This window comes from Plecotus auritus (assembly GCF_963455305.1).
Source record: "Plecotus auritus genome assembly, chromosome: X".
Lineage (NCBI taxonomy): Eukaryota > Metazoa > Chordata > Mammalia > Chiroptera > Vespertilionidae > Plecotus > Plecotus auritus.
This window is the reverse complement of record NC_137784.1, coordinates 41165174-41181380: the sequence shown is the minus strand read 5'-3', so window position 1 is coordinate 41181380 and position 16207 is coordinate 41165174. Positions and strand designations below refer to the sequence as shown.

The following is a 16207-nucleotide window of genomic DNA, read 5'->3' as shown; positions in this document are numbered from 1 at the left end:
CGCGGGCTGGATAGAACAGCTGAACGGGCCGAATCCAGCCCGCGGGCCGTAGTTTGCCCACGGCTGGAATAGAAGGATCATACCTAAACATAATAAAAGCCATATATGATAAACCCACTACTAACATCATACTCAATGGGCAAAAAATAAAACCATTTCCCCTAAGAACAGGAAAAAGAGAGGGATGCCCACTCTCACCACTCCTGTTCGACATAATACTGGAAGTATTAGCCATTGCAATTAGACAAGAAATAAAAGGCATTCAAATTGGAACAGAAGAAGTAAAGCTATCCTTATTTGCAGATGACATGATACTGTACATTAAAAACCCGATAGACTCCATCAAAAAACTATTAGACTTAATAAATGAATTCAGCAATGTAGCAGGATACAAAATTAAGGCCAAGAAATCTATGGCATTTCTATACACCAATAGTGAACTTACAGAAAAAGAGACTAAAAAAGCAATCCCATTTATCATTGCACCAAAAAAATTAAGATACCTAGGAATAAACTTAACTAAGGAGGTAAAAGACCTATACGCAGAAAACTACAGGACACTGAAAAAAGAGATAGAGGAATACATAAAAAGATGGAAGAACATACCATGTTCATGGATTGGTAGAATCAACATCATTAAAATGTCCATACTATCCAAAGCAATCTATAGATTCAATGCACTCCCCATTAAAATACTAATGGCCTATTTCACAGACCTAGAAAGAACTCTCCAAAAATGCATCTGGAATAAAAAAAGACCCCAAATAGCCACAGCAATCCTGAGAAAGAGGAACAAAGTAGGTGGGATCTCAATACCAGATTTCAAGCTGTATTACAAAGCCACTGTTCTCAAAACTGCCTGGTATTGGCACAAGAACAGAGATATAGACCAATGGAATAGAATAGAGAATCCAGATATTGACCCAAACCACTATGCCCAATTAATATGTGACAAAGGAGGCATGAACATACAATGGAGTCAAGGCAGTCTCTTCAATAAATGGTGTTGGGAAAATTGGACAGATACATGCAAAAAAATGAAACTAGACCACCAACTTAACCATACACAAAAATAAACTCAAAATGGATACAGGACTTAAACATAAGATGGGAAACCATAAAAATATTAGAGGAATCCACAGGCAGCAAAATCTCAGACATATGCTGAAAGAACTTCTTCACTTATACTGCCCCTAGGGCAATGGAAGCCAAAGAGAAAATAAACAAATGGGACTACATCAAAATAAAAAGCTTTTTCACAGCAAAAGAAACCATCAAGAAAAAAACAAGAAAGACCACTACATGGGAGAACATATTTTCAAATGTTATTACTGATAAAGGTTTAATCTCCAACATCTACAGGGTACTTATACAACTTAATAAAAGGAAGATAAATGATATAATGAAAAAATGGGCCACGGACCTAAATAGAATCTTTTTGAAAGAAGATAGAAAGAAGGCCAAGAGACATATGAATACATGCTCAAAGTCACTAATTATCTGAGAGATGCAAATCAAAATGACAATGCGGTACCATCTCACACCTGTCAGAATGGCAACCATCAACAAATCAACAAAGGACAAGTGCTGGCGAGGATGCGCAGAAAAAGGAACCCTCGTGCACTGCTGGTGGGAATGCAGACTGGTGCAGCCACTGTGGCGAACAGTATGGAGTTTCCTCAAAAAACTAAAAAGGGAACTCCCATTTGACCCACTAATCCCACTTCTAGGAATATATCCCAAGAAGCTAGAAACACTAATCAGAAAGGATATATGCACCCCTATGTTCATACCAGCACAATTCACCATAGCTAAGATTTCGAAACAGCCTAAATGCTCATCAGCAGATGAGTGGATTAGAAAACTATGGTATAGCTACACAATGGAATACTACGCTGCTATAAAAAAGAAGGAATTCTTACCATTTGTAGCAGCATGGATGGAGATGGAGAGCATTATGTTAAGTGAAATAAGCCAGGCAATGAAAGAAAAATACCACATGATCTCACTCATTTACGGAAAATAAAGAATATTACAACCTGATGAATAAGTAGATACAGAGGCAGTAAAGCACTGAACAGACTGGGAAGGCTGGGGAGTGTTGGGGATGGAGGAAAATAGATCAACCAAAGGACTTGTATGCATGCATATAAGCACACCAATGGACACAAGACACTAGGTGGGGGGATGAGGGCATGCGACAGGGGTAGGGGAAGTCTGGGGGAAGGTCAATGGGGAAAAAAAGGAGATATATGTACTAATATATGTAATACTTTAAACAATAAAAAATATTATAAAAAAGAAAATTTGACATATGAAGTTTTGAAGCATGCTGTCAATACAAGAAAATAGCATATATATCAAATCGCATATATATCAATGTATGTGTAGCTCCATCTATTGAAAAAAAATCAACATTATTAACCAGTACACCTGGTATAGATAAATACAGACAAGTTTAGCTACTTAAGAGTAACCCCTCAAAGCTATGATATGTATATATCCTATATAATAAAAGGCTAATATGCAAATAGACCGAATGGCAGAACAACCAAACAATTGTTCGCTATGAGGTGTGCTGACTACCAGGGGGCGTGCACGGAACATGGCGGGCGTCACCCCCAGCGGGATGGTGGAGCCAGTGAGTGAGTGCGCCAGACCAAGGTGGGGCACCGGTCACTGTCATTGGGACGAGCCTCTCATGGTTACTGAAAATTCTTTGCTCCCTTGCACCGTGGTCCTGCCCGGCACTTGCACCTGCTACCGGCACAGGCCCCACTTGCACCCACTGCTGGCACCTGAGCCGCCGCTCACACCCACTGCTGGTGCCCGGCACCAGCCCCAGCCCCAATCGCTTGGTGCCATCAGCAAGTGCAAGTGGTGGCTGCTGGCCCCAATCCCCCCTCAGGGCTTGTCCACCTCCCCCTGTTCCTGAGGGCAGATCAGGGCCAGCAGACACCTCTTGCACCTGCTGCCAGCGACAGCCCCGCTTGCATCGCTGCTGGTGCTGGAGCTGCCACTTGCACCCACTGCCGATGCCCAGCATCAGTCCCGATCGCTTGGCTCCATCAGAGGATGTGAGCAGCAGCTGCCAGACCTGATCGCTCCTCAGGGCTTCTCCACTTCCCCCTGCTCATGAGAGGCAATCGGGGCAGCAGCTGCTGCTCACATCTGCTGACACCGCCAATCCCACTCACACCCACTGCTGGCACTGGCCCCAATTGCTCTGAGCCTTCAGCAGGTGCGAGTGGGGCCGACACCATTAGTGCATTAGTGCGTGGGAGCGGCGGCAGGTGGAGCAGGCTTCCAGCAGACAGGGGGCCACGGCGGGAGGGGCCAGGCGGGGGCGCGGAGGATGTGCTGAGACCCGCACCTGTGCCTACAGCAGCCTCACAGCCCACAGTTCCTTTCAAGGTGCACGAATTTGTGCACTGGGCCCCTAGTATGTATATAAAATTAATTTGAATCAGAGACACTTCTTGGTATATGTTGGGAGTGGGGGTTAATTTGCTAGTAAGTAAGCCAAGCCGATAGCTCAGCATCCACATTTGTTTCCTACTCATCATAAAATATGAAATGTTATAACAGAAATTATATGCTACTGTCATATTTATAAATTTGGGAAACCGAGCAAGTCAAAGGTTTAGATTAAGTTTGAAAAATTACTACTATTATTTTTTAATCCTCACCCAATGATATCTTTCCATTGATTTTGAGAGAGAGTGGAAGAGAAAGGGGAAGACAGAGAGAAATATCGATGTGAGAGAAACACATTGATTGGTTGCCTCCTGCATGCACCCTGACCAGGGCCAGGGCTGGGGAGGAGCCTGCAATCCAACGGAGGTACATGCCCTTGACCGGAATCAAACCTGGGGGCTCTTCAGTCTGCAGTCTGACACTCTATCCACTGAGCCAAACTGGTTAGGGCAAGTTTGACAAATTAGATTAGGGTTACTCAGTTAATAAAATTACTTCTTCACACAAATAATAATTTTTAAAAACATGGTCAACAAAATATGTGTATTTATATACTTTAAAGGTATTTAAACATATGCTTTAAAACTTTACTGTATCAAGCCATCCCTCTGTAAGCTCTCCCAGACTCTATACATTTTAAATACCTTCCTATGGCACAACTATAATTTCTCTAGCCTTACCCCTAGGTATAGTTTAGTACTCTGATAGAAGTAACATAAGTTTTACATAAACAATATAATATCTTTCATACTTTAACACATTTATGAAGGCATTCCTCAGCCACATTGTCATTAAACTAACTCCATTTCTTCGTCTTTTTCATAAAGGCCATGCTTTCACACGTGTGTGTGTGTGTGTGTGTGTGTGTGTGTGTATACATATATTTATATGTATGTGTATATATTTTTTTCTTCCAAATGAAGTTCAATTCTGTGAATTGCTAAGTTAGAAGCAACACCAACAACACATATACAGCACACACTATACCTACAGGGTCTTAAAGTCCAGCCAATCCCTGAAAAACATGGGTTTGAACTGTGTGGGTCCACTTATATGTGAATTTTTTACATGTATTTTTGCTTCCTTAAGATTTTCTTAATAGCATTTTCTTTCCTCCAGCTTACTTTATTATAAGAATACAATATATAATACATATTATATACAAAATATGTGTCAGTTGACTTTTTGTGTTATCAGCAACACTTCCAACCAACAGTAGGCTATTAGTAGCTAAGTTTTGGGAGAATCAAAAGTTATATGTGCATTTTCAAATGTGAGAGAGGGGTCGGTGATCCTAACTCCCACATTGCTCAAGAGTCATGACTCAAACTTCTATAATAAATAGAAAGATCAGGAATACTTCATTAACTTTAAAATTCTATAACATGGAGAAACCAAGATGGCGGCAGAGGTAAGCACCTAAACTGCTGCCTCAAACAATTTCAAAACTACAACTAAAAGATAGAACGGACACCATCCAGAACCACAGGAAAGCTAGCTGAGTGAAAATTCTACAACTAGAAGGAAAGAGAAAAGCTCACAGAGAATTGGAGGTACGGCAAAGGGTCTTTGTGCGCGCAGAGAGGAAGGGCGGCTGAGAGCCTGGCTGACTTTCTCTGGCAGGATGGGGAAGGAAGCCCCCGACTGCACTGAACCCCAGTTCCGACTGCACTGATCCCCAGTTCCGGGCGAAACCCCGTGGACCCAGGCTCATACAGGGGAAGTCTGGACTGTCAGGTAGAGAGAAAGGCACCCAGAGACTCGGAGACCCGGGGGAGCCCCGGCGGGCAGGGGTCTGGAGGCGCGCGCGCCAGTGCGCACAAAGTCTGTGGAGGTTGCCACAGGCTTTCCCCTAGTGGAAGGGAGTCAGAAGCTCCTGACTGCACTGAGCCCCAGTTCTGACTGCACTGAACCCCAGTTCCAGGCGAGCCCCTAGGGACCCACGCTCTTGTGGGGGGAACCTGGACTCTCGGTCGGAGACTCGGGAGCCGGGGAAGGCAGAGGTCTGGAGGCGCGCACGCACAAGGGCAAGGCTGACAGGAAGCCAAGACTGTCTGCTCCGCCCTGAGACTCCACCCCATCCAAGCTGAGCACAGAGGCTTTTGCAATTTGGCAAGTCTAATCCTATAAGGCTGTCTCCAGCACCGAACTTCTCCCAGAGTAGACACAGCTGATCCTCACAGCCAACTGGCCTGGAGGTCAATTCCTCCCAGTGATACCAACAACAATCAAGACTTTAACTACAACAAAGCTGTACACACAGTCCACAAAGGGGTGCACCAAGAGTATCCACCTCAGGTTAACTGGGGAGGCCGAACCACTGGGCCATATAGGAAACCTAGCACACAAAGCTACCCTACCAACTCAGGGAAGCAATGAAAATGCGGCGACAAAGAAAGAGATCACAAAGGAAAGAAATGGAGGAAAATCCTATAACATGTTTGTAACCAAAGATGATAAAAAATGGCTAATAAACACATGAAAAGATGCCCAACATCAATTATCATCAGGGAAATTAAAATAACATTAGGTATCATTATATACCCATTAGAGTGGATAAAATAATTTTCTTAAAAAGACGGTAATACCAAGTGTTAATAAGGATGCAGATTACCTGGAACACTCTTATATTGCTGGTAAAAATGAAAAAATTGGACAACTACTTTGAAAACTGCCTGTTTCTTACAAAGCTAAAAATAAACTTACCATACTACACTCCTGGATTTTTATTGCATTGGGTAATTATCTATGGATCACACAAAAACTTATACATGAATACTTTAGCAGTGGTTCTCAACTTTTCTAATGCCGCAACCCTTTAATACAGTTCCTCATGTTGTGGTGACCCCAACCATAAAATTATTTTCGTTGCTACTTCATAAGTGTAATTTTGCTACTGTTATGAATCGTAATGTAAATATCTGTGTTTTCCGATGGTCTTAGGCGACCCTGCTAGCGGTTCTCAACCTGTGGGTCGCGACACAGATATTTACATTACGATTCATAACAGTAGCAAAATTACACTTATGAAGTAGCAACGAAAATAATTTTATGGTTGGGGTCACCACAACATGAGGAACTGTATTAAAGGGTCGCGGCATTAGAAAGGTTGAGAACCACTGACTTAGAGCAACTTCAATTTTAATTCCAAAACCTAGAAACAACTTAAATGTCTCTCAAGTACAAATAAATTATGATACATCCATACAATGAAATATTACATAATAAAAAGTAACAAACTATGGACACATATAACAATATGGATGAATCTCAAATGCATGTGCTTTGTGAAAGAAGTGATATTCAAAAGGCTACAAATTGCATGACTCCATGAATGAATTTCTTGAGGGATTGATGAGACCATTTTACATCTTGACTATATCTTACAATTGTCAAAAATTGTAGAAGTATACACTAAAAAGAATAAATTTTACTGTATATAGATTTAAATGATTTTTAATAACTCTACACAAACAGAAAAGTTTTTCTACCTCACATTAGTTTCATCATTAAATTCTTCAGCCCATTTTTTCCTTGATTGTGCAGTAGTAGAACCATCTAAACGGTAATAATCAATGTTTCGGAGCCACTTCCCTTCACCTGAAAATTTAACAAGAAAGAAAGATATTTGATATATACCGTTCTTCTAGTAATAACAGATTTTCTTCCTTGCTGAATGTTTAAAAGCTGGTTATCTGTACTCTATTTGCATAGCAAAACACATTTTTAATCAAGGGGTAATTCACTGTATTACAAATAAATTTACCACGTATTTCCTTCTACGAGATACTGAATAACAAAGATACTTTAAAAAGTATAGCATCTACATGTGAATTTCTTAACACATTGACTTGAGTAGAATCCTTTAAAACTGTCAAAAGAACATGTTAAGCTGCATTATGCCCATGAAGCTTGTTTTTATTAAATCTGTAAACATCCAGGTTTTCCCTTCTTATTAACAAGTTGATACTGATAAGATAAAAAACAGAGACATATAATACAATTACTCATTCACTGAACAAATATTTACTGAATGCCTATTATGTGCCAAAATTATTCTATTGCCTAGAAACAAATATTGGCATATGTTCCTATTTTACGACAACTGTTGTGTGTGTGTGTATGTGTGTAATGATTGCAACTTTGTAAGTTAAACAGTGATCAGACACATTGCCTTTTGTACAGTGAGGTGAAATTTTACCCAGTACTTACAATGATACTAAATTACCAAGGGATTAAATGCTTATGACATGTTAATATTTTCTCAAACATAATTTCTATTCCAATTCTTTAACTTTCAACATAACACTATTTCACCTTCAAGAAAAACTGACATCGTATCCTAGAGTTTTAACATAAAAACAAGTTGGCAAAATGATGATTTATATATTGACATGTTTATTACTTACCTATATCTTTTTTGTTTTTTTTTCTCATATCTTCACCTATATTGACAACCTAGAATTTCCTTAATAAAAATTCAGTAATGGCTAAGGAAGTCAATTTGTTTATTTAAGTTTGTATCTTTTTTTTTTTCATCCTCATCCTAGGATATTTTTCCATTGATTTTTAGAGACAGAAGAGAAAGAGAAAGACAGAAAGAAATATCGATGTGAAAAAAAACACATCGATGGGTGCCTCCTGCATGCACCCTGACCAGGGACCAAGCCGGGGAGGAGCCTGCTACAGAGGTATGTGCCCTTGACTGGAATTGAACCCAGGACCCTTTGGGAAATCGCACCCAGGACCCTTTGGGGAATTGAACCTGGGACCCTTTGGTCCGCAGGCCAATGCTCTATCCACTGAGTCAAACCGGCCAGGGCTTTATCTTTCAACTGAAAAAAAAAAAAAGGCATACACATCTAAAAAAAAAAAAGAATTTGAGTTGGATAGCAATGTAAGAGACGGGAGTCACATTTGCACTAACTGTTCACTTCAACAGGATAATTATTAAAGTAAATATGCTAATCATAACTGAACAGCATATAAACTGAGTGGCCAGATTATTATGATCTCTGAACGCATAATAATCTGGCCACTCAGTGTATATCCTATATAATAAAAGGCTAATATGCAAATTGTCCCCTCGACCAGGAGTTCAACCAGCAGGCAGGCCGGCCAACAGCCCATGTCCCCTCCCCCTGAGTGGCCAGATTATTATGTGTTCAGAGATCATAATAATCTGGCCACTCAGTGTATATTTTAATAAGTATTTCAAGATACTCACCTTTCCATAATAACACAAGGAAACAACTTTTACCATCACTTTTGTGAATCCAACAAATAAAAACTGTGATATAGTCAGTATAGGTTAGTAATAAAAAATATACACTTTGGAGTCAGATGTCCTGAGTTTAAATCACAGTTTCATCATTTACTAGCATTTTCACTTAAGGCAAAGTAATTAAACTTATTGTGCCTCAGTTTCTTTATCTTTTAAAATGGGGGACAACAAGTGTATCTATCCAGAGTATTACTGCTTATTAAATGAATTAATATAAAAAAGACCTCTTCAAACAGTGCCTGTCACATAGTAATTAAACTTATTGGTTACTTAATATAATCACCCAAGATTCCATAGCTAATTATATCTATCTCTATTATGGCACATATATGTGTCTTATCCCTCTCTATAACATGATTTTCTGTAATACACCTTGAACCTAGTTCAGTACCCAAAACACAGTACTAATAGTCATAGTAGTAGTAATAATAGCAGTATCAGCAGCAGCAGCAGTAGTTGCAGATACTCAAAAGATAAACTGAACTAATTGATAGTTAAAACAAATATTTGCTGGCCTGGTTGGTATGGCTCAATGGTTGAGTGATGACCTATGAATCAAGAGGTCATGGTTCTGGTTCAATTCCCGGTCAGGGCACATACTCAGGTTGTGGGTTCGATCTCTAATGGGGAGGGGGCGTGCAGGAGGCAGCTGTTCAATGAGTCTCTCTCATCATTGATGTTTCTATCCCTCCCCCCCTCTCCCTTCCTCTCTGAAATCAATAAAAAATATAAAAACAAGTATTTGCTGAAGATAATTTATAAAATTAGATATGAACTAGTAAGCATATGGGAAAATATTCAACCTTATCAAAATAAACAATATAAATTAAACAAATTTTAAATTAAACAAAACAACTGTTCTTACCCATGAAAGATGAAGAAAATGTAGTTACAGTACTACAGGTATACAGTAATATGGGCATTTTGCTACTTTTTCATGATTGTAGAGTAAATTGATATAACTTTTTTTGTAACATACCCTTTAAGATAATGCAGCACTGTCAGAACATAAAACCTAACTAACAAAACTAATACACAATTATAATAGAAAAACATACTTATAGTTCCAGTCAAGATGGCAGAGTAGGAAAACACTGTGCTTGTTTTCTCCCACAACAATATCAAAATTACAACTAAATTACAGAAAACTACCTTTTAAAAGTATCTCCAGTCTAGCTAAACAAAATTCCTATAACTAAGGACATAAAGAAGAAGCCACATCCTTACTGGTAGGAGGGGGCAGAGAGGCAAAGTGGGCTGGACCCACACCCACACGTGCCAGTTACATCAGGAGGGCTAGTATACCTGAGAAACAAGGTGCCAGCCCCACACTAAGCACTCCAGCTCAGAGTGCCAGTGCCAGAAAGAGGAGTCTCCACAATGTCTGCCTGAAAATCAATGAGAATTCCATCCAATTGAGACAGAGGGCTGCTGCAGGCCCAGGTGTCCTCCTAAAGGGCCCACACAGAGACTCACAAAAACTCGCTCTAAGCTCCAGTGAAGTGACAGCAGGCAAAACAGCACCGGGGACATTCAGAAAGGAACTAAATTTTCTGGAGGGGAAGCTTTCCCCTGAACAGAAGTGCTGGCAGGCACCATTGTTCCTTTCTTTTTTTTTTTTTTTTTTAATATATTTTATTGATTTTCTACAGAGAGGAAGAGAGAGGGACAGAGTTAGAAACATCGATGAGAGAGAGACATCGAGCAGCCGCCTCCCGCACGCCCCCCACCGGGGATGTGCCCGCAACCCAGGCACATGCCCCTGACCGGAATCGAACCCGGGACCCTTCAGTCCGCAGGCCGACGCTCTATCCACTGAGCCAAACCGGTCAGGGCCATTGTTCCTTTCTTGATTCTTCCCCTCACGCAGTCTGCAGGCAAAGGCTGGTGCCAAATCTTAGTCTCCATTAATCTAACACTGCTCGCTCCACCTCAACTGGCTCAAGTGACAAGGGAGATAGCAATACTGGGCCTCACAAAACATCCATTACATAGAGTCACCCTGCCAAGACTTGGAGACACAGCAGATCTACCTAATACATAGAAAGAAACACAGGGAGTTAGCCAAAATGGGGACACAGAGAAAGATGTCCCAAATGAAAGTGGTGTCATAACTCCCTGTGACATCACTCGCACCAAACTAGCCCACATGCCAGAACCTCTTTCAGTAGCTATTAACACAAGCAGCTGGCTTCCACCTATGCTGCAGACTTTCCTAAAATCTATCAAAAATCTATAGACCCAAAGCAAGCAATGGGAGGGCCTTGGAAAACCCTGTACCTCTTGGTAAGTAGCCCCAAGCCAGGAATAGTGACAACTATCTTAGTTTCACAGCAAAGCCTCTTCCAGGCACCTCCAACACAGCACAGGCAGCTAACAACCACAGATGACTTTGTAGTTGCCACCATGTGGCCTAAGGCCAGGCACAGGCAACAGATAAACTTGGCCTGCACCAGAGCCCATCCCAAGAGGCACCAGAACTAACATACCTGGTAACTGACTTTAGACAACACCAGAGCACCACCCATTGCCTACAATAATGACACAACCAAATGGCCAACTCGGCAAGCACCAGAGCACCACAGGACCAATAAAGCAACTACCCCTCCATGGAGTCAGCCCCCACACAATAGCTCATCCACTGTAGTCAAAGCCAGTCCTCACTGCCAGTCAGCATGAGGATCAATCCCAGATACAGACCTGCCAACAAGCAATTAAGGCTTGATAACAATAGGAAGGCACATAAAATCCACACAAGGAATACCCTTGGAGCATCTGGCTCAAGTGACAACGGAGATAGCAACACTGGGCCTCACAAAACATCCATTACATAGAGTCACCTTGCCAAGACCTGGAGACATAGCAGATCTACCTAATACATAGAAAGAAACACAGGGAGTTAGCCAAAATGGGGACACAGAGAAAGATGTCCCAAATGAAAGAACAGGGCAAAATAACAGGAGGAAATAACTAAATGAAAAAGAAGCAAGCAATCTATCAGATACAGAGTTCAAAACACTGGTCATAATACTCAATAAACTTAGAAAAAGAATAGATGAATTCAATGAGAACTTATACAAAGAGATAGAAGATATAAACCATTAAAAAGAAATGGTCAAACATAAAGAATACATTTTATGGAATCAACAGTGGATTACATGAAGCAGAGAATCAATTCAGCAATGTGAAGACAAGTTACCAAAAACCACCCTACTGGAAAAAACAAAAAGAAAAAGTTTTTTTTTTTTTTAGTTTATTTTGTTATTTTTATTTTTGTAAATTTTCACCAGAGGATATTTTCCCCATTGATTTTTATTTTATTTTATTTTATTTTTTAATTTCTTTATTGATTAAGGTGTTACATATGTGAAGAAGTTTAAGGGACCTCTGGGACAACATTAAACATAACAACATTCGCATCACAGGTGTACCAGAAGCAGAAAGGAAGGAGCAAAAGATTGAGAATGCATTTAAAAAAATAACTCCTAAAAATTTCCCTGACCTGGAGGATGAAAAAGACATGTAAGTCCAGAAAGCATAGGGAGTACCAAACAAGAAAAACCTCAAAAAGCCCATCCCAAGACACATCACAATTAAAATGGCAAAGGTTAAAGACAAACACAGAATCATAAAGCAACAATATGTGTGTGTGTGATATCCTATATAATAAATAGGTAATATGCAAATTGACCATCACTCCAACGCACAAGATGGACGCCCCCATGTGGACACAGATGGCTGCCACAAGATGTCCAGCAGGGAAGGGAAGTTGTGGGTGATCAGTCCAGTAGGGCAGGGAAGTTGGGAGGGACCAGGCCTGCAAGGGAGGGCAGTTGGGGGTGATCAGGCCTGCAGGGGAGGGCAGTTAGGGGTGAATGGGCTGGCAGAGGAGGGCAGTTGTGGGCAACGAGGCCTGCAGGGGAGGACAGTTGGGTGGGACCAAGCCAGCAGGGGAGGGGCGGCAAGGGAGCAGTTAGGCATCGATCAAGCTGCAGAGTGGTTAGGGGGTGATCATGCAAGGCAGAAGCGGTGAGGGCAGGGGTGGGCAAACTTTTTGACTCGAGGGCCACAATGGGTTCTTAAACTGGACCGGAGGGCCGGAACAAAAGCGTGGATGGAGTGTTTGTGTGAACTAATATAAATTCAAAGTAAAGGAGCGGAGGGGAAAGCAAGAGAACCGGATAGAACAGCCAGATCCAGCCCGCGGGCCGTAGTTTGCCCACGGCTGGGTTAGGGGCAATCAGACAGGCAGGCAGGCAAGCAGTTGGGAGCCAGCAGTCCTGGATTATGAGGGGGTGGGGGGTGTCCCTCAGCCCAGCCTTCACCCTCTCCAATCGGGATCCCTTGAGGGCAGTCGGACATCCCTCTCACAATCCAGGACTGCTGGCTCCCAACTGCTCGCCTGCCTGCCTGCCTGATTGCCCCTAACCGCTTCTGCCTGCCAGCCTGATCACCCTCTAACCACTCCCCAGCCAGCCTGTTTGCCCCTAATTGCCCTCCCCTGCTGGCCTGGTCACCCGTAACTGTCCTCCCCTGCTAGCCTGGTCACCCCTAACTCTCCTCCCCTGCCGGCCTGGTCCCCCCTAACTGTCCTCCCCTGCAGGCCTGGTTGCCCCCAACTGCCCTCCCCTGCTGGCCCAGTCACCCCTAACTGCCCTCCCTTGCTGGCCCAGTTGCCCCTAACTGCCCTCCCCTGCCAGCCCCGTCACCCCCAACTCCCCTCCCCTGCAGGCCTGGTCCCCCCTAACTGCCCTCCCCTGGAGGCCTGGTCCCTCCCAACTGCCCTCCCCTGCTGGCCATCTTGTGGTGGCCATCTTGTGTCCACATGGGGGCAGGATCTTTGACCACATGGGGGCAGCCATCTTGTGTGTTGGAGTGATGGTCAATTTGCATATTACCTCTTTATTATATAGGATATATTTACTTACTTACTTACTTACTTACTTACTGATTGACTTACCTACAAGGTAGCTCCCATAAGTCTGTCAACTAGTTTCTCAACAGAAACTTTGCAGGACAGAAGGAACTGGTATAAAATATTCAAAGTGACAAAAAGCAAGGACCTACAATCAAGAATACTCTTTCTAGCAAAGTTATTATTTAAAACTAGAGGCCTGATGCACAACATTCGTGCACTGGAGGGAGTGGGGGTCCCTCAGCCCGGCCTGCACCCCCTTGCAGTCTGGGACCCCTCAGGGGATGTCCAACTGCCAGAGATCGGGCCTAAGCTGGCAGTCAGACATCCCTCTTGCAGTCCAGGACCCCTTGCTCCTTACCACCCACCTGCAGTGGAGGCTGGAGAGGCTCCTGCCACCTCTGCTGTGCTTGCCAGCCATGAGCCCAGCTTCTGGTTGAGCGGCGCTCCCCCTGTGGGAGTGCACTGACCACCAAGGGGCAGCTCCTGTGTTGAAATTCTGCCCCCTGGTGGTCAGTGCAAATCATAGTGACCGGTCGTTCCGCTGATCAGTCAATTTGCATATTAGACTTTTATTATATAGGATTAAAGGAGAATAAAGAAGTTCCAAGACAAGAAAAAAACAAAAGTTCATTAGCACCAAACCAGTATTACAAAAAATGTTAAAGAAACTTCTCTAACACGAAAGAAAAACATGAACACAATTATAAAAAAATGGGCCAGTGGTTCAGTGGTTGAGCTTCAACCTATGAACCCGGAGGTTACAATTCGATATCCAGGCAGGGTATATGCCCAGGTTGCAAGGTTGATCCCCAGTGAGGGGCGTGCAGGAGGCAGCTGATTAATGATTCTCTCTCATCATTGATATTTCTAGCTCTCTTGCCCTCACCCTTCCTCTCTGAAATTAATAAAAGTATTTTAAAATAAAAATCTCTAAATAAAAGAAAATGGCAAAAATACATATCTACCAATAATCATTTTAAATGTAAATGGTCTAAATGCTCCAAACAAAAGACATAGGGTATCTGAATGGATTTAAACAAAACAAGACCCATATATATGCTGTCTACAAGAGACCCACCTCAGAATGAAAGGCACAAACAGACGGAAAGTGAAGGGATGAAAAAAGATTTTGTGCAAATGGAATTTTAAAAAGCAGGGATAGCAATATTACAGCATAAAAATAGATGTTAAAGGGTATAATAAGAGACAAATAAGGATATACATAATATTAAAGAGATCAAAGCAACAAGATGATATAACCCTGATAAACATTTGCACATCTAACATACAAGCACCACATCAATAAATAGATCATCCAGACAGAAATTGAGGAAACAGCTGCCTTAAATGACATAGACCAGATAGATTTAATTGATGATTTCAGAGTATTTCACACCAAAGCAGCAAAATAGATTCTTTTCTCGTGCACATGGAACATTTCCTAAGATAGAGCATATATGAGGCTACAAAACAAGTTACAGTAATTTAAGAAGACTTAAATACTATCAAACATCTTCTCCAATCACAGTAGTATCATACTAAAATCGAGTACAAGAAGAAAACTGAAAAACAAACAAACACAAACACTTGGAGGGTAAATAACATGCTAGTAAACAATGAATAAGCTAACAATAAGAGCAGGGGAGAAATCAAGAGTCACCTTGTCACAAATGCAAATGAAAAGACAATGGCCCCAACCTATGGGACACAGCAAAAGCAGTCCTAAGAGGGAAATTAATATCTGCCTCAAAAAACAATAAAACAATCTCAAAAATAAACAAAAAAACCTTACACTTAGAAAAACTAAAAAAGGAACAACAGAAAAACCCAAAATGAATAGTTGGAAGAAAATAATAAACATCACAGGGGAAATAAATAAAACAGAGTCTAAAAAAAAACCAATATAAGCCTTAGCTGGTTTGGCTCAGTGGTTAGACTGCCAGTGCACAGACTGAAGGGTCACAGGCTTGATTTGGGTTAAGGGAATGTACCTCGGTTGCAAGCTCAATTCCCGGACCCGGTTGAGGCACATGCAGGAGGCAACCAATCAATGTGTCTCTCTCACATTGATGTTTTTCTCTCTATATGTCTCTCCCCCTCCCTTCAACTCTCTCTAAAAAAGTTTTTTAAAAAGCCCAGCTGGCATGGGTAAGTGGTTGAGCAGCAACCTATGAACCAGGAGGTCACAGTTCGATTCCCATTCAGGGCACATGCCCAGGTTGAGGGCTTAATCCCCAGTGTGGGGCGTGCAGGAGACAGCTAACCAATTATTCTTATCATTGATGCTTCTATCTTTCCCACTCCTTTACTCTCTGAAATCAATAATAAATATATATTTAAGAAAAAGATTTAAATAAAAAACAAATGGAAAAAAAATATCCTAAGGTGAGGATTAACATAAAAATAATAATAATATTACAAAAGTTTAATGAAACAAAAGCATCGGAAATGAAAAGTGACAACTGATACCACAAAAATACAAAGAATAAGAAAATACTATGAATAATTATATGCAAACAAACTGGCCA

At 41.6% G+C, this 16207-nt stretch overlaps 1 protein-coding gene across 12 annotated transcripts in view; it reads right to left on the bottom strand.

Moving 5' to 3' along the window:
* The window catches only part of ATRX (ATRX chromatin remodeler), a 349866-nt gene that overhangs the window by 67809 nt on the left and 265850 nt on the right, over positions 1–16207 (bottom strand). For all 12 annotated transcript variants that reach the window (XM_080653251.1, XM_080653256.1, XM_080653261.1 and 9 more), the window contains one exon: positions 6969–7077. In XM_080653251.1, coding sequence (XP_080509377.1) covers positions 6969–7077 — 109 coding nt within the window. The remainder of the gene's footprint in view (positions 1–6968; positions 7078–16207) is intronic.